The 19,824-nt window shown below is 39.8% G+C and overlaps 1 protein-coding gene and 1 non-coding gene across 2 annotated transcripts in view; one reads left to right on the forward strand and one right to left on the reverse strand.

The window, feature by feature from the left end:
- Ccdc171 (coiled-coil domain containing 171) overlaps positions 1-19,824 on the reverse strand; it is a 350,758-nt gene that overhangs the window by 321,431 nt on the left and 9,503 nt on the right. Inside the window, 3 exon segments of the mRNA XM_038333866.1 lie at positions 1,961-2,092; positions 5,849-6,039; positions 18,621-18,795. Coding sequence (XP_038189794.1) covers positions 1,961-2,092; positions 5,849-6,039; positions 18,621-18,795 — 498 coding nt within the window.
- On the forward strand, positions 669-800 carry LOC119818151. The gene has a single exon (XR_005286058.1). It is a non-coding gene; the product is annotated as a small nucleolar RNA SNORA38 (small nucleolar RNA).

The raw sequence follows: 19,824 nt of genomic DNA on the forward strand, positions 1-19,824 counted from the left end.
CAGGGTTTCTTTGTGTAAGACCCCTAGCTATCCTGGAACTAGTTCTGTAGACCAGACTGGCCTCGAACTTACAGAGACAACCTGCCTCTGCCTTCTGAATGCTGGGATTAAAGGCATGCACCACCACTGTCTGGCCCATATAACTATTTTCTAATTTAACTCTGTCATAAATTTTTCAAGGTAGGGGTGTGTGTGTGTGTGTGTGTGTGTGTGTGTGTGTGTGTGTAAAATCATAACTGCTAGTAAGGTATAAAATGTAATATGAAGCACCACAGCTCCAGAACAGCCATTCTAACTGTACATAAATTCACTGGCACATATAAGCTTTGGGTCTGGCTAATCTCACTGGATGGTGTTTGTTTGTTTGTTTGTTTGTTTGTTTGTTTTTGGAAACAGAGTTTCTCGGTATAGCCCTGGCCATCCTGGAACTCATTCTGGAGACCAGGCTGGCCTTGAACTCAGATTTTTTTTAAGTTGAAAGCTCTTTATAATAAAATTTTAAAAATCAAAAAATTTCTTTCTCAATATTTATGTTTACAACTGAGTATAATTATGCATGCCTTTAATCCCAGCACTTAGGAGGCAGAGGCAGGCCTGTTCTACATAGTGAGTTCCTAGACAGCCAGAGTTACATAATATAGCAAGACCTGGTCTCAAAACAAAATAAGTCCTCCCCACAAAGGCGTGTTTTTGGTTCCTTTTCCATGAACACATAAGAGTCGGAGGCAAAGAAATGTGGATTTGCAGAGATCTGGGACCTGCTTGCTCCCCGCAGGCTCCAGATCAACTGTCCCACAGAGAATAAATAAATAAATAAATAAATAAATAAATAAATAAATAAATCACCCTAAATATTTATATTTATGCCCATTGATTAAGTCCTTCAAAAAGGAAAAGAACAAGTGACTGTCTAGTGCTCATCCCTAAGTGGAATTTATCACCCATTCCAAGGTACATGGAACACAAAGAGGGAAAGAGGAGGGCTCTGGAACTGTCCTCCAGGCTGCCACAGCCTTCACACTCCCAAGTCTCAGACCTGCACAAGATTTCACCCGTGAACAAACTGACATGGAAAGGGGAGAGGCTCTTGAGGCCACACCCACCCCTAAGAATTTGTAGGCAGTTAGTGGATGCTAGGAGGAGGTCCTGGTGAGGACCCACCCCTCTCTAAGCATCTATAGGCAGTTCATGGTTTAGGGAAGAAGAGACATTATCTTCTGTGGTATAGCCACTGCTGAGCTGCCCATGCTCCGGCACTAATCCCCCATCCATGCTCCTGTGGGCAACCCCCCAAAAGACAGGAAAGTAGAAAGGGAACTGTTGGGAAGAAGAAATGGATGAGCAGAAGTAACGGGGAGCAAAAGAGGGTAATAAGAGTACATATGATCAAATACACTATACACATGTATGAAAATGACATAATAACAAGCCCATTACTGATCCAGCCATGGTGCATGCCTTTAATCCTAGCACTTGCAAGGCGAAGCCAGATGGATCCCTGAGTTTGAGGCCAGCCTGGTCTACAAAGAGAGTTCCAGGACAGCCAGGACTATTACACAGAGAAACCCTGTCTCGAAACCACTACCCCCCAAAATTATTTTGTATGCTTAATATATCCTAATAAAAGTATATTTTTAAAAAACACCTACTTTTGGTAAGCATAACAAGAGATATGCAGCAAGTTTAAGTCCCGCTTGGTCTACGTGAGACCCTATCTCAAAACTAAAGACCTATAAGTCATACACACCCTGCAATGAAGCTGTCCAACTGTAATAATCACAATCCCTATTTGCAACCACTTCCCTACTGTCACGTCACTGCAGGTGAAACGTGGCCTTCCAGAAATCAAAGACTTAGAATCGTTTTTCACCTGAGGGAGCTAGTAAATTATCCTATTAATAAAATTTTAGTATCATAAGCATCAAAAACACATTTTAGAGACTAATTATTTTTAAAATACCTGTACTATAAGCTGTAACTCTCTTCGTTCTGCTTCCCACTGCTCTGCTTGTAATCTAAAGTCCTCCAATGCAGTCTCCCTGACGTGAGACTCCATCTCATTCTTCTCTTGCTCTTGCTTTTCCAGCGCTTCCTTCACATGAATAAAATCTTACTTTACTATTACATCAATAAAGGTTACCTTTTATCTTTTAAACCTAGTTTAAACGTACAAGGGGCTCTCTCTTCTAACAGGCTGTTAAAAACTCTTAATCTGTGTTAAAATCTTGGGGTTAGCATGCTTAGCATGCCTCAAGACCTGGATTCAATCCCCAGTTTGCACAACACCAGGCATGCCGGTACACACCTATAATCTTGGGGTTTGGGAGGTGGAGGCAGAATAATCAGAAGCTTATAGTAATCCTTGTCTATACTGAGAATTCAAGGCCAGCCAAGGACACACGAGGCTCTCAAAAATTAATAATTTATGCTTAAAATCTTAATAAAACTATCACCTTGATTATCAAAATATAAATCTGAAATAAATAAATTCAACATGAGGGGTTGGAACAAAATTTTTTTAAAAATCAAAAATGAATTCCAGTTAGTATGGACATCTTTACCTGTGAATAAATTGTATTATTCCTCATAACAAAGAGTCAATAATGTGACCCGTGCTTATTGTGGAAAATGAAAATAACTCTAAGGGGTTGAGACTGGGGTTCTTTCAGCAAGTATAAATCAAAATATATCTTTCTATCAAGTCTCAAAAAAAAGCTGTATTATCCCTAAAATGTATATGCAAATTTTTTTAAGTAGAAAGGGTGTTGTTTAATAAGTCAGAGAAAGAATGTTCCTAAATGATGCCAGGTCATGGTGGCACACGCCTTTAATCCCAGCACTTGGGAATCAGAGTTTGAGGCCAAGGCCGGGCAATGGTGGCGCACGCCTTTAATCCCAGCACTCGGGAGGCAGAGGCAGGCGGATCTCTGTGAGTTCGAGACCAGTCTGGTCTACAGAGCTAGTTCCAGGACAGGATCCAAAGCCACAGAGAAACCCTGTCTCGAAAAACCAAAAAAAAAAAAAAAAAAAAAAAAAAAAAAAAAAAAAAGTTCGAGGCCAAGCCAGGCGGTGGTGGCACACACCTTTAATCCCAGCACTCAGGGGTAGAAGCAGGCAGATCTCTTTGAGTTCAAGGCCAGCCTGGTCTACAAGAACTAGTTCCAGGAAAGCCACAAAAGCTACAGAGAAACCTTGTCTCAAAATAAAATAAAAAAAGAGTTCAAGACCAGCCTGATCTGCAGAGCCAATTCCAGAATAGCCACTACTACACAAAGAAACCTTGTCTCAATCCCCCTCAAAAAAAAGAATATTCCTAAAAATTAAAGTTTTGAAAATATAAATACTCAGTTCAGACTATAACTAATTTCTAGTTCTACAGATAAAGAATAGTTTCAAAGGCTTTTCCTTTTTAATTTTCCTAAGTATACCACATTTATGAGATCTAATTAGGTCCAAATCCTTAATAAAAAATACAGGTTTCTGTGAAGATCAAATTTCTAGTCTACAGGTTTAAAACGGAATCCTCATTAACATGAGGAGAAAAGGTCTATGGTTTCTGCGAGAAAAAAGGGACCTGTCCACAAGGATCTGATTTATACACATTACCCTCTTAACTTTTCACTAGCAGAAAGCCTCAAGAGCCTAACTAAGGCTTCCCGACCCCTAGGACGAAAAAAATGACTCCTATTCAACCCCAAACTCTTCTATCCATCTCAGTGCAAGGGAGCTCAAACACAACAGACTAAACTCATAGCAGAGATATACAAAGTAGTGGAAAAGATCATACCAGATTTCATACCTTAAAGTGAAAGCTAACTGAAGTAAGGAATGCTGCCACCATCAACCCTTCTTTCTTCCTAGTAAAGTAACACATGTCCACCTAAGGACTTACAGACTGAGCACACCGACACAGCCATCATTCAAACACCAGGACATAGCAATGCAGTGCTTACCAAGAAACAGACCAGGATTATTGACAGGGAGAAAAATAAAAGTAGATCAGCTGACACTGTCTGGAGACAATTGTGACAAAACTTGTTTTGTTTTGTTTTGGTTTTGGTTTCTCAAGACAGGGTTTTGCTGTAACTTTGGAGCCTGTCCTGGAACTAGCTCTTGTAGACCAGGCTGGCCTTGAACTCACAGAGATCTGCCTGCCTCTGCCTCCTGAGTTTTGGGATTAAAGGCATGTGCCACCACTACCTGGCCAAAACTTTTACATTTACTAAATGTTGTGGTAAAATAATTTTTTAGTGAAAATCCAATATAAAAAGCAAGAAAAGTCTGAGTGAGTATATGTTGTCTGACACAGGCACAGCCATGTCAGGGACCAATGCCTATCCCAGGTGAGGCTCAGAAGGATGGCAAAGCCTTCCATGGGTACAAGTGCCATGTTGACAGTGTGTACAGAAAACTTCCACCATAGCTTTCTCTCCAGATGTTTATGACCTAAGACTGTTCTCCTGCAGAGACTGCGCCTGCGAAGATGGGCTAACCCTGCCTTCCTGATCGCCTTCATATTTATCTGCATGCAGTAACCCCACCTCCTTGTTTAGCTGCAATAAGTACACTGAGCTTCCAGGATACTGGGGCTTCTCCATCAGAGGGCCCAGAAAACCCAATACCAGCTTTTCTGTGTCCCTGGGTCTACCCTTTCTTAATCCTCATACCTCCCCAGTCAGGTCAAGTTCCTGAGACCATACAAGGATGCAGCAGCACATAAAAATAATGGATACTTGAGGTAACTATGGAGCATTTTTATATTTTTCTTTTCTTTTTCAAAAAGTTTAAACTATTATACCAGAATGTGGTGGTGCACGCCTTTAATCCCAGCACTTAGGAGGCAGAGGCAGATGATCTCTATGAGTTCGAAGTCATTCTGGTCTACAGAGTGAGTTCCAGGACAGCTAGGGCTACACAGAGAAACCCTGTCTTGGGAGGAAGAAAAAAAATTAAAGAGCTGCTTCAAAATCATGGCACATATACTCAATTCAATATCTACTGTCTATGTTGCTTGTCAACTTCAACCCCAGCCCCACTTGTACTGTAGGGAGTGTAAAAAAAGGGGGGGCAGACTAAAACTATGGAAATTTATACCTTACAGTAGTCTTAGTAAAAACTAAATGTTTTGCATTTCATCAAACATATATACATATATATGTAGAGCATAGAATGTGCTCTACATAATAAGGCATTATGAAACACATAATTTTCTGTATTTATTTCATATTCAAACTGAAATCTAGAACCCAATTTTATTTTGTTTTGGTTTCTGGAGACAGGGTTTCTCTTTGTAGCCCTGGCTGTCCCAGAACTTGCTCTGTAGACCAGGCTGGCCTCAAATTCACAGAGCTCAAGCACCACCACCACCCAACTAGAAGCCACATTTTAAAAATCTACATTTTAATGTTGCTAGAACAAAAAAAAAATGTGTCTTAATTGTCACAGTATTCCAAAGGAACAGTTGCTGCTTTTCTTTTGGCTATCATTGTTACCTTTTGTTTGTTTAATTTCTGTTGTGTTTCTTCCATTTATTTGTGGTGATGTGGATCAAACCCAAGGCCTCAGACAGTTGAGACAAAGGACTTACCAGGATCAGAGATCTCAAATGCTTTTCACAAAATAAATAGTATACATCTTAAAATAATGCTGAAGCACAACCCAGGGGATCTGTGAAAATGCCTCTAAAAGGGAGGGAGGGAGGGAGGGAGGGAGGGAGGGAGGGAGGGAGGGAGGGAGGGAGGGAGGGAGGGAGGGAGGGAGAAGAGCCCAAGGCTAGTCTGATGTAATATCCAATCAGTGGGTTGAGGTGGGTATTATATAAAACTTTCACTTAGGTGAAGTATTTTACCTGTAGAGTTTTTTGTAGCCTATTCTTTTCCTGCATAAGTAACTCGTGTTCTCGATTGCAATTTTGAATTATATTGTCTCTTTCCTCCAAATCATGTTCAAATCTTCTGCATTCTTCTTTCCATTTCTCTTGGGAAGTCTGAAATGTTCTCTCAATTTCATTTACCTTTCCTTGAAGTTCTGAATTCTGAGCTATTAAAAATATAATAGAATTAATATATTTATAAACACAAATTAATTTATTAAGAGTCTAAGAATCTAGCCAATGGAGTTTAAGACAAAATATTTCTCCCTTCAGCAAACTCTAGAATAACCTGCAGTCCCTATAGTACTATACTGATTTTTCACTCTCTTCCTGCCCTCAGATGGAAGTGATTTTGCTACGAGCCAATATGGCAGGTTCTTAAAGGCATGCCCATGTTTAGGTACACCTGTAGCACTAGCAACACCTAGCACTAACTTTTTCCTCTTTTCAAGAAAAAAAATCTGGCTGAGTGTAGTGGTGCATGCCTTTAATCCCAGCACTCTAGAAGCATAGGCAGGTGGATCTCTTGAGTTGGAGGCCAGCCCGATCTACAGAGTAAGTTCCAGGACAGCCAGGGCTATGTAAAGAGACCCTGTATTAAGAGAGAGAGGGGGGTGAGGGAGAGGGAGAGGGAGAGGGGGAGGGAGGGAGGGAGGGAGGGAGGGAGGGAGGGAGGGAGGGAGGGAAGAAGGAAAACTTAGACAAACATATATACACATGTGTATGTGTGTGTATACACGTATATATGCATACACGTGTGTATGTGTGTACATATATATGTGTGTGTGTGAATCTGGGACTAGAAATATCTCAGTGGGTCAAATCCCTAGCCTCAGAAGCCTGATGACTTTAGTTTGATTCCCAGATTCCACAATGGAAGAAAAGAATAAACTTTGGAAAGGTTATCCTCTGACCTCCCAATGTACCCCAATGCTTGCACGCACGCACGCGCACACACACACACACACAATTCTATATGATGACACATTTTTAAAAAGAAAACCAACTAAATGTGTGTTTGTCTCCTTTTTTGAACAAGGCCCTAACTAGGACTATTTTGTCGTGTATACGTGCACTTGTGTATGTATGAGTGTGTGGTGTGTAACAGCACTGCGAAGGCCACAGCAAGACGTCAGGTGTCCTGCTCTACCGCTCTCCATCATGTTTCTCTAAAACAGGGCCTCTCACTAAACCTTGGCTAGACTGGTTGTCAGTTGCAAACCTAAACGGTCCTCCTGTCCCTGCCCCTCACCGCACTGGAGCTGACTTTATTTACAGCATGATCCTCAGGATCATGTGTATGTGTGTGTGTGGCCGTGTGTGGCCATGGCTGACTTTTCATGTCAATACTGGGTATCTGAACTCCAGCCTTCGTGCTTAGATAAAAAGAGCTTTTACTGAGCCATTCCTCCAGCCCCATATTGATCTTTTAAAAGATCATCACATTGCTGGGAGGTAGTAGCGCATACTTTTAATTCCAGCACTAAGGAGGCAGAGACAGGCAGATCTCTGTGAGTATGAGGCCAAGAGTTACAAGATCTAGTTCCAGGACAGTCTCCAAAGCTACAGAAACCCAGTCTCAAAAACAATGACATTTAGAGCTATTTTATTTTTTTCTAACTTTTTTTTAGTTTATGAGTCTTCTGCCAGCATGTCTGTACATCACATGTGTCTGAAGCTCTCAGAGGTTAGAAGAAGACATCAGATTCCCTCTAATTGGATTTACATATGATTGGGAACCAAATCTGGGTTCTCTATAAGAGAGAGCAGTAAGTGCTCTTAGCCCCTGAGCCCCCTAGAGCTATCTTTTTTAAGACTCAAGATTATAGTTTTTGATGTTTCATTATTAGAAAAATGCTAATTGGTTGTTTGTTTGGTTGGTTGGTTGGTTGGTTGGTTGGTGTGCTTTTTGAAGACAGGGTTTCTCTGTAGTTTTGGAGCCTGTTCTGGAACTCCCTCTGTAGACCAGGCTAGCCTTGAACTCACAGAGAACTACCTGCCTCTGTTTCCCAAGTGCTGGGATTAAAGGTGTGCATCACCACGACCTGAGGGAAATGCTGATTTTAACACATTTTAGCCATAAGAAAGCCGGGAAACTGAAGCCACAACAGTGCCGCAGCCTCAGAGCTGCACTATCCCTGCCCTACCACAGATGCACTGCTCGCCGGCCCTGCTTACTCTAGCAGTGAGCCACACATCATGCTTCCATTGCTGGATAAGCATCTAGAAAGGGAGGGAATGGCTTCCAGGTCTGGCTTTACCAACCAACTCCTTATCAAATCTCTCCAATTCCCTGACCACAGGGAATGAAAACACCTCCTCATTAAGTTTTAGTGCAGATAAAATGAAGTACTTTATAAACATACGTGTTAAACAAACAAAAATGCTAATTATATTAGTAGCATGAATTTTAAAATTCTATTTTTGGTTTTGCATGAATCATATAAAAGATGCAAAATTCAAAACTGTAAAATAAATATATAGAAGTGTTTCCCTAGCACTTTTCCATGGTGCAGCAGTCAGTGTTTCGAGGTCTGATACCTGGCCCTCTACAGTCAGCCTACTTCGTTCCTACTTCTTTGAAAGCTTTAAAATCTTTTTGTTCTGAAACTTTACGCTGCTTCCTGGAGCTTCAGTGGTGAAATTCTGTGGTGTGTTCAGTCTGGCAATTCACACCCTGTAGTCAGCAGGCGTCGTGACCTTCAGTGACTTCGGTGACCATCAACCATCAACGGCCTTCTCTTCTACCACGATAATCTATAATCTATTATTTGGATTGTCCTTAAGTTTCTCATCTCTTCTCTATTTTCCACTCTGCCTTCTGCACATCAATTACTAGGAATTTCTTTCATTTTCATCTCAAATAATTCCCCTAATGTTTTTTGTTTCTACTTCATTTTTAATTTCTAAGTTTTTAAAAATATTTTCTATGGTTTATTTAACTTTTATTTTATGTGCATTGATGTGATGGTGTCAGATCCCCTGCAACTGGATCTTCAGACAGTTGTGAGCTGCCATGTGGGTGATGGGAATTGAACTCAGGTCCTCTGGAAGAGCAGTCAGTGTTCTTAACCACTAAGCCATCTCTCCAGTCCTTTAATTTCTAAGTTTTTCCCTTTTTTGTAGCTCCTGATTCTTTCCTTATGGGATATATGCTCTTTTTATTTATTTATTTTTTCATGTTTTTTTATTTTTTATTGATATTTATTGAGCTCTACATTTTTTCTGCTCCCCTCCCTGCCTCTCTTCTCCCCACAACAACCCTCCCCCAAGGTCCCCATCATCCCAATTTACTCAGGAGATCTTGTCTTTTTCTACTTTGTACCTCCCATGTAAATTATATCTATGTAAGTCTCTCTTAGTGTCCTCATTGTTGTCTAAGTTCTCTAGGATTACGGTTTGTAGGTTGGCTTTCTTTGCTTTATGTTTAATAAACACCTATGAGTGAGTACATGTGATAATTGTCTTTCTGTGTCTGGGTTACATCAAGCAAAATAATGTTTTCTATATCCATCCATTTTCCTGTAAAATTCAAGATGTCATTATGTTTTTCTGCTGTGTAGTACTCCATTGTGTAAATGCATCACATTTTCCTTATCCATTCTTTGGTCAAGGGGCATTCAGGGTGTTTCCAGGTTCTGGCTATGACAAACAAAGCTGCTATGAACATAGTTGAGCACATGTCCTTGTGGCACGATTGAACATCCTTTGGAAATATAGCCAAAAGTGGTATTACTGGGTCTTGAGAAAGGTTGTTTCCTAATTTTCTGAGAAATTGCCACACTGACATCCAAAGGGGGTGCATTCTCACCAGCAATGCATTAGTGTTCCCTTTTCCCCACAACCTCTCCAGCATAAGTTATCATCAGTATTTTTGATCTTGGCCATTCTGACAGGTGTAAGATGGAATCTCAGAGTTGTTTTGATTTACATTTCTCTGATGACTAAGGATGTTGAACATTTCCTTAAGTGTCTTTCAGCCATTTTAGATTTCTCGTTGAGAGTTCTCTGTTTAGGTCTGTACTCCATTTTTTTTTATTGGATTATGTGATCTTTTGGTGTCCAATTACTTGAGTTCTTTGTATATTTTGGAGATCAGACCTCTGTCTAATGTGGGATTGGTGAAGATCTTTTCCCATTCTGTAGGCTGTCATTTTGTCTTGTTGACCATGTCCTTTGCTTTACAGAAGCTTTTCAGTTTCAGGAGGTCCCATTTCTTAATTGTTTCAGTGTCTGTGCTGCTGGGATTATATTTAGTAAGTGGTACCCTGTGCCAATGCATTCAAGTGTACTTCCCACTTTCTCTTCAATAAGGTTCAGTGTGGCTGGCTTTATGTTGAGGTCTTTGATCCATTTGGACTTCAGTTTGGTGTATGGTGATAGTATGAGTCTATTTTCATTCTTCTACATGTTGATATCCAGTTATGCCAGCACCATTTGTTAAATATGCTTTCTTTTTTCCATTTGATATTTTTTGCTTCTTTATCAAATATCAAGTGTTCAAAGATGTGTGGATTGATATCTGGGTCTTCTATTCAGTTCCATTGGTCCTCCTGTCTGTTCTTATGCCAGTACCAGGCTGTTTTCAGTACTGTAGCTCTGTAGTAGAGTTTGAAGTCAGGGATTGTGATGCCTCTAGAAGTTCTTGAACAGGATTGTTTTGGTATCCTGGGTTTTTTGCTTTTCCAAATGAAGTTGAGTACCGTTCTTTCAAGGTCTTTGAAGAATTTTGCTGGGATTTTGATGGGCATTGCGGTGAATCTGTAGATTGCTTTTGGTAAGATTGCCATTTTTACTATATTAATTCAGCCTACCAAGAGTACGGGAGGTCTTTCCACTTTCTGGTGTCTTCTTCAATTTCTTTCTTCAAAGATTTAAAGTTCCTGTCATACAACTCTTCCACTTGTTTTGTTAGAGTTACTCCAAGATATTTTATGCTATTTGTGGATATTGTGAAGGGTGTTGTTTCTCTGAGTTCTTCCCTAGCCCTCTTATCTTCTGTGTACACGAGGGCTACTGATTTTTTTTTTTTGAGTTAATCTTGTATCCTGCTACATTGCTGAAAGTGTTTATGAGTTGCAGAAGTTCCTTGGTAGAATTTTTGGGATCACTTATGTAAACTATCATATCATCAGCAAACAGTGAGAGTTTGACTTCTTCTTTTTTCAATTTGTATCCCCTTGATCACCCTTTGGTGTCTTATTGCTCTAGCTAGGACCTCAAGAGCTATATTGAACAGATATGGAGAGAGTGGACAACCTTGTCATGTTCCTGATTTCAGTGGTTTCTCTCCAATTAGTTTGATGTTGGCTGTTTTCTTGCTATATATTGCCTTAATTATGTTTAGGTATGTTCCTTGTATCCCTGCTCTCTCCAAGACCGTTATCATGAAGGAATGCTGCATTTTGTCAAATGCTTTATCGGCATCTAATGAAAGGATCATGTGGTTTTTATTTTTCAATTTGTTTATATGTCTAGATTACATGGACAGATTTTCGTATGTTGAACTATCCCTGCATCTGTGGGATGAAGCCAACTTGATCATGGTGAATGATGGCTCTGATGTGTTCTTGGATTCGATTTGCTAGTATTTTATTTAGTATTTTTGCATCAATGTTCATGAGTGAGACTGGTCTGTAATTCTCTGTCTTGGTGATGTCTTTCTGTGGTTTGGGTATCAGGGTAATTGTAGCCTTATAAAAAGAGTTTGGCAATGTTCCCTCTGTTTCTATTGTGTGGAATAATTTGAGGAGTATTGGTATTATTTTCCTCTTTGAAAATCTTGTAGAATTCTAAGCTGAAACCATCTGGTCCTGAACTTTTTTTGGTTGGGAGATTTTGATGACTGTTTCTATTTCTTCTGCAGATATAGGTCTGTTTAATTTGCTTATCTGGTCTTGATTTAATTTTGGTAACTGATATTTATCCAGAAAGTTGTCCATTTCCTTTAAGTTTTCCAATTTTGTGGAGTACAGGTTTTCAAAATATTTTCTGGTGATCTTCTGTATTTCCTCCGTGTCTGTTGTTATGTCACCTTTTCATTTCTGATTTTGTTAATTTGGATGTTCTCTCTCTGCCTTTTGGTTAGTTTGGATAAAGGTTTGTCTATTTTGTTGATTTTTTTCAAAGAACCAAGTCTTTGTCTCATTGATTCTTTGTATTGTTTTCTTTGTTTCTATTTTGTTGATTTCAGCTCTCAATTTTATTATTTCCTGACATCTAGTTCTCTTAGGTGAGTTTTCTTCTTTTCGTTCTAAAGTTTTCAAATGTTCTGTTAATTCACTAGTGTGGGATTTTTTTTCCAGCTTCTTTATGTAGGCATTTAGTGCTATGAACTTGCCTCTTAACACTGCTCTCATTGTGTCCCATGAATCTAGGTATGTTGTGTGGTCATTTTCATTGAATTTTAGGAAGTCTTTAATTTCCCCCTTTATTTCTTCCTTGATCCATTGATGATTCGGGTGAGCATTTTAATTTCCATGTGTTTGTGGGTTTTCTGGAATTGGTATTGCTGTTGATTTCTAGTTTTAAAGCATGGTGATCTGTTAAGATACATTGGGTTAGTCCAATTTTTTGTACTTGTTGAGGTTTGTTTTGTTATCAAGTATGTAGTCAATTTTTGAGAAGGTTCCATGAGGTGCTGGGAAGAAAGTATATTCTTTTCTGTTTGGATGGAATATTCTATAGATGTCTGTTAAGTCCATTTGAGTCATAACATCTGTTAGTTCTCTTATCTCTGTTCATTTTTGTCTGATTGACCTGTCCCATGGTGAAAGGGGAGTGTTGAAGTCTCCCACTATTAGTGTGTGAGGTTTAATATATGATTTAAGCTTTAGAAGTGTTTCTTTGATATATGAGGGCGCCCTTGTATTTGGGGCATAGATATTCAGTATTGAGATTTCCTCTTGATGGATTTTTCCTGTGACTAATACGAAATGTCCTTCTTTGTCTCTTTTGACTGATTTTAGCTTGAAGTCTATTTTGTAAGATATTAGGATAGCTACATCCGTTTGTTTCTTAGGTCCATTTGATTGGTATATTTTTCCCAACCTTTTACTCTGAGACAATGCCTTTGAGGTTGAGATGCATTTCTTGTATGCAGAAGAGGGATGGATTCTGTTTTTGTATCCAATCTGTTAGCCTGTGCCTTTTTATGGGTGAGTTGAGTCCATTTACCTTAAGGGATATTATTAAGGGATATTAATGACCAATGGTTGCTATCTCCTGTTAATTTAGTTTTTATCAATGGTGATGTTAATTTGCTTTTTGGTTTTTTGGGGTTTTTTGGAGGGGGGGTTGGTGATGTTAATTTGTGCATTTTTAAAAATATTTATTTATTTATTTATTATATATACAACAGTCTGTCTGTGTATATGTCTGCAGGCCAGAAGAGGGCACAAGACCTCATGTTACAGATGGTTGTCAGCCACCATGTGGTTGCCGGGAATTGAACTCAGGACCTTTGGAAGAGCAGGCAATGCTCTTAACCACTGAGCCATCTCTCCAGCCCTTGTGCATTTTTTTTTTCTTCTTCAGGATTTGCTGTAATGAAATTACCAACTGTCTGTGTTTTTGTTGGTGTAGCCATCATCCTTGGGTTGGAATTTTACTTCTAGTATTTTGTATAGGGATGGGCTTGTGGCTAGGTATTGGTGAAATCTAGATTTGTCATGGAATATCTTGTTTTGTCCTTCTACAGTGATTGAAAGTTTTGCTGGGTATAGTAGTATGGGCTGGCATCCGTGGTCTCTTAATGTCTGCATAATGCTTGACCATGACCTTCTGGCTTTCATTGTCTCCACTGAGAAGTCAGGTGTAATTCTGATAGGTCTACCTTTATATGTTATTTGGCCTTTTTCCTTTGCAGCTCTTAATATTCTTTCTTTACTCTGTATGTTTAATGTTTTGATTATTATGTGGCAAGAGAACTTTTTTTCTATCCAGTCTATTTGGTGTTCTGTAAGCTTCTTGTATCTTCATAGGCATATCTTTCTTTAGGTAGGGAAAATTTTCTTCTATGATTTTGTTAAATAAATTTTTTGTTCCTTTGAATTGAATTTCTTCTCCTTCTTCTATAACTATTATTCTAAGATTTGGCCTTTTTATGTTGTCTCATATTTCATGGATATTTTGGGTTAAGCTTTTGTTAGATTTAATGTTTTCTTTAACTGATGAATCTATTTCCTCTGTTTTATCTTCAGTGCTTGAAATTGTCTCTTCCATTTCTTGTATTCTGCTGTTCATACTTGCATTTGTGATTCCTGATCTTTTTCTCATGATTTCTGTTTCTATAATTCCTTCGGCTTGTGTTTTCTTTATTTTTTCTATCTCGGTTTTCCAGTCCTGAATAGTTTCTTTTATATGTTTGAGTTCTTTTTCTTGGTTTTCTTTAAGTGATTTGCTGATATCTTCTAATTTTTTGTTTGTTTTTTCCTCCATTTCTTTAAGGTAATTTCTCATTTCATCTTTAAGAATTTCAAACATTCTCTTGAGGTTATTTTTTAGATCATTTTCATCTGTTCATCCATATTTGGTTGTTCATGTCTTACTTTTGTAGGGTCTTTAGGTTTTACTGGTATTGTGTTGCTCTTTGTGGTGTAGCAAGTGATCTTACCTTTTCTACTCATCTTTTCCTCTAATAGGTGTGGTTGGGGCTGTCTGAGATTCTTTTGAATAATCTTCTAGGTGCTAGTGAATCCAAAGCTCAAATGGTTGTTCCTCGTGGTAAAGTCAGTGTCACAGTGTCATAGTTACCCCTTTGGTTATTCATGTTCCTGGAGTTAGCTCAGTGTTCCTGTGCTTTGGTCTGCTTCCTTGGAGTTTGCTGTTTCAGGCCTACTTTGCCTAGGCTGCTGGCTTTGATCTGTTTCTGTAAATCTTGGTCTTGATCTCCTCCTGCAGAAGTCCCTGGCTTGGAGTTGGACCTTTTCTGGTAGAGATCGCTGACTCTGGATCTGGTCGCTGGTTCAATTGTGATCTGTCTGTGTCCCAGGACTGGGTTTGCTCCTGCCTTCTGCTCCTGGTGGGGCTTGTTCTCTCTGTGTCTTAGGTAACTGGTTCAGTCCCACTCCGGGTCTGGTGGAGGTCGCAGACTGAGTCAGGTGGTTGGCTCAGTCCTGGTCTGCCAATGTCCCAGGACTGGGTTGGTTCCCAGGACTGGATTTGCTCCTAGTTTCTGCTCCCGGTGGAGCTTGTTTCCTCCAGCTCTGATATATACTCTTTCTACTAGAGGACATCAACACTGTTTAAATTTTCATTTCTCCACAGAAATATATTTCTTTCAAGTTGATATTTTTCTCTCTTCATTTAAAGGTTTTTCTCAAATATCTGGAGATACTTGGTTACTTACTCAATTAAGAGTAAAGAAACTCCAAGTAAATTTTATACACTAATGTGGCCACCACCTAGATGCTGACCTGTGAGTGCCGCTAGGAATTGTGTCTTTACCAGAAGATGATTTGTCATCAGTACTTCAGATTTACTTCTTGGTTTGGTCAGGTTGCTCACAGAAAAGGCCTCCAAATCCCACACGAGGTACAGGAACCTGGGAACTAGGAAATGGTTCCCATACACTTAGCATTAGTTATCTGACCTTCCTGGGTTTGCCAGGTCCCTCTATTTGACCATGTAGAGAGCTTAAGCACCTCAACTTCCGCTAGGAAATGGGAGTGATTACAAAGCAATATGCTCTTTGAAAGACATCTCAGGATCAGAGCCATCTTCAGACCTACACAAGCACCAGACATGTATGTGGTACACAGACATGCACGTAGGCAAAAACACCAACACATATAAAATATTTAAAATATTCTGCTGGGTAGTGGTGGCACACGCCTTTAGTACTGAAAGGACAAAACCAACTCTATTTTGTGCTAGGCCCCAAGGTGGCTATCAGCAGAGTGGGAAGGTCCCTAGACTGGAGCCCAGCTGCTGAAGGTGCTGTCAGCAGAGCAGGAAGTTCCCTAGACTGGAGCCCAGCTGCTGAAGGTGCTGTCAGCAGAGCAGGAAGTTCCCTAGACTGGAGCCCAGCTGCTGGAGGTACTGTCAGCAGAGCAGGAAGTTCCCTAGACTAGAGCCAATCAAAGAGTTCCATAACCCTTATGCCCATGCCAATAGATTTGTGATTTTTTTTGCCTTTATAAACCCTGCCTAAGAACGGTAGGACACCTCCTCTGGCTCCCACTGTGTTGGTATATAAGACAAGGTCCCTATGGCAATTTGCACTACAGAATTAAATCTTGCTTTAGCATTTCGGTGAGTCTGTCTCTAGTGGGTCTTTTTGGGGTCCCTGCAACTCTGAGCACTACAATCCCAGCACTCAGGAAGCAGAAATAGGCAGATCTCTGTGAGTGAGTTCCAGGACAGCCAAGAATGTTACACAGAGAAATCTTGTCTCAAAAAAAAAAAAAAAAAAAAATCCAGTCTACCCTAAGCAACTGTAAAATTTTTGATATATTCACTTTCTTAGACATTCATCCATATGTCAACAGGAAAAGTGCTAATACAATCACTAACTACATACAATACAGTCTTACTACTTTAAGTGCTAATACAATCACTAACTACATACAATACAGTCTTACTATTTTAAGTAAAATTTACATACACTGAGATGGACAAATCTTTACCATTTAAGATCTTACAAATGTAAAGAGTTTTCGGTTATACTTCTCTTAGCTTACCTAAATGTCACACCCCTTGTAATCCAAACTACTATCAAAACAAAAAATTACCCTTTAATCCGAAAGTTGCCTCATATTTTTTGTTTTTTTTTAATTTTATGTATATAGATATTTTGCCTGCATACATGAATGTACACCACTTGCATGCGTGGTGCCTGCAGAAGCTAGAAGAGAGTGTTGGATGCCTGAGTATTAGTGCGAGTTAACAAACAGTTGTGAGCTTCCACATGAGTGCTGGGAATCAGCCCCAGGTCCTCTGGAAGAGCAGTCAGTGTTCTTAACCTCTGAGGCCTCTCTCCAGCCCCAATTTCCCTCATACTTTTGTCTATTGCCTACTCACCTCAGAGACAATCACTATTCAATTTTATTCACTAACAATTAGCTTTTCCTATTGTAGAACTTTCTGTACAAAAGAATCACATAAGATGTCCTCATGCATCTAAAATTTCTTTTACTCAACATGTGTCTAAGATTCATTTTTTTGGCTGCACACATTAGCTGCAATTATGGGCATGTGCCACTGTGCTTGGCTAACAATAGGAGTCTCAGCAGTAAATCACCAGCAGAAAATGGATAACTGTAGGTGTAATATGTTTCTACACTACCATACTTTAAATATCAATACCAAGATTATATATTAATATGAATCTGACAAAAATAATAATGTTAAAGAAAAAAGGTAAGTCACAGAATACATGCTAAATTATTCAATTCCCATAAATTTGAAAGAAAGAAAAAGGAAAGAGGAAAACGGGGGCTATAGAGATGACTCGATTGTTAAGAACACTGTGACTGCTCTTACAAAGGACCTGGGTGGCTTTGATTCTCAGCATCCAAAACGGCAGCTCACATCTCCAGTTCCAGGGGATCTGATGCCCTCTTCTGGCCTCCACAGGCACTAGGCACACAAGAGCTACCCAGACATACATGCAAGAAAAACCCCAAACATATAAAAGTATTTAACTTTTAAAAAAAGGAAAATATAATTCACACTACCAAAAACTAGGATAGTAACTAAGAAGATAAAATAAAGGACTTTAGGCTTTTTTCTATTACATGATCTGTATGCTTGCTTTGAGTTATATGACAATTTAAGTGAATTTATATACATTTATATATACTTAAATAATAGTTTATTTCTAAGTAAACCTACATAACAGAAGATTTGGGCTGTTAAATTTGGTGCCTTTTTCTTTTTGAGGCATATAGTCTAACGCAGTGGCACAGAAACCTATGCAATCAAACAAATCACCTGCATTGTTTCTGGAACACAGACAGGCGAGAAATTCTGACTCAAATTATATGTTATGAGGGGGCCTAGAGTATATACAGAACACACTCACACGCACACCCTTTGTGATTTTGCATGTTGCTTGAAGAACAAGTATTCTAAAAACAGCATTCTGCACTATTTTTTTCCATTCATACAACATAAAAATATTAACTGAATAAACAGTTCAACTGGTAGAGTACCTGACCAATATTCAGAGCCTTGTGTTCAATCAGGAGCAGTGGAGCATGTCTGTAACCTCAGCGCTTAGCTGGTGAAGTCAAGAAAGAACCCAAAGCCGGGCAGTGGTGGTGGACACCTTTAATCCCAGCACTAGGGAGGAAGAAGCAGGTGAATCTCTGTAAGTTCTAGGACAGTCAGGGCTGTTACACAGAGAATCCTGTCTCGAAGAACAAAAACAAAAAAAGGAAGGAAGGAAGGAAGGAAGGAAGGAAGGAAGGAAGGAAGGAAGGAAGGAAGGAAAGAAGGAAGGAAGGAATAGTCCAATTTCAAAGTCATCTTCAGCTACGCAGTAAGTCTGAATCATCATGGGATACATGCCACTCTTCCCCTAATGCCAAAAAATGTCTCAAAAAAAAAATTAATGTAGAACTGAAAAGCCAATTCGGTGACAAAGTGTTTGCTTACTATGCATGAAGCTCTGGGTTAAATCCAAATGTGGAAACAAAAGAATTTAAACATAGTCCCATGAGTGAAAACCCTACATGAGATCCATTATGGATATGCAACAGTGAGCAAGGATGCTCTAAACGGGGAAGAGAAGGTGCTGCCTTACCGCAGAGTTTCTCCTGGATCCTCTGTGCCTCGGCCAGTCTCTCTTCGGCTGCCCGTCTCCCCACACCAGCCTCCTTCCTAGCCACAGCCAGGTCGTACTCCAGACGCTGCCGCAGTGCTTCTCCTTTTTCCACCTCGGACCGCAGCCTGGCAATCTGGCTCTCGTAGCTTGACAGCTAAAAACAGATTCCTCAGCTCATGAACTAGCACTAACGCATGTCTCCAAGGCGATGCGATTACATTCAAAAGCATTTATATTTCTTAGCAAAGCCTCATTCTGTGTCTATCGGAATTCTCAAACACTAGGAAGGAAGAGGTGCCTCTTACCAAATGATAGTCATGAGTGCCTGATAGGCTCCCTTAGAAGAAAAGCCTTCTTAAAGAAACAAGAGGAAAAGAAAGCACATTTGAGTAACAAATCATGCCTGGGGCTGGAGAGATGGCTCAGAGGTTAAGAGCACTGGCTGCTCTTCCAGAGATCCTGAGTTCAATTCCAAGCAACCACATGGGATTTGTGCCCTCTTCTGTCATGTCCCTACCTTCAGAAAGCCTGCGAAGTGGCAGCTCCTCCCCGTGAGATGCTCGGGACCAAGCCTACAGTCTATTTAAGACCTGGTCCCTGGACCTGCCATGTCATTTCTCTCCTGCCTTCCTGAGAGTCACCTGGGAGTTGCTTTGCTCTGTGTATTAAACCTGGTCTTATTAACTGGGCTGGACTTGGCTTATTGCATCAGTGGAGAAAACCACAACCAGGCATTTTCAAAATACTTATCACAAAATTTTATGATAGTTTGAAGAAAAGTAAAAGTAATATGTGTTTGGTTTTTAAAGAGAGGAAAAAAAAGAGATTGGAGTTAGGTGGGGTGGGAGAAGTGAAGGATCTGGGAGGAGTTGGGGAGGGGAAGTGATCAGAATATAGTGTATGGAAAAATTTTTCAATTACAAAATAATAAAATGCTAAATATTTAAGCAAAGTGTAAGTAAAGTTCTGTGCTTTAAAAAAGTAAAAAAGCCGGGCAGTGGTGGCACACACCTTTAGTCACAGCACTCGGGAGGCAGAGGCAGGCAGATCTATGTGAGTTTGAGGCCAACCTGGTCTACAAAGTGAGTGCCAGGACAGGCTCCAAAGCTACACAGAGAAACCCTGTCTCAAAAAAAAACAAAACAAACAACAACAACAACAAAAAAAAAGCCTGACAATGTAG

This window comes from Arvicola amphibius, chromosome 6 (assembly GCF_903992535.2).
Source record: "Arvicola amphibius chromosome 6, mArvAmp1.2, whole genome shotgun sequence".
NCBI classification, from domain to species: Eukaryota; Metazoa; Chordata; class Mammalia; order Rodentia; family Cricetidae; genus Arvicola; species Arvicola amphibius.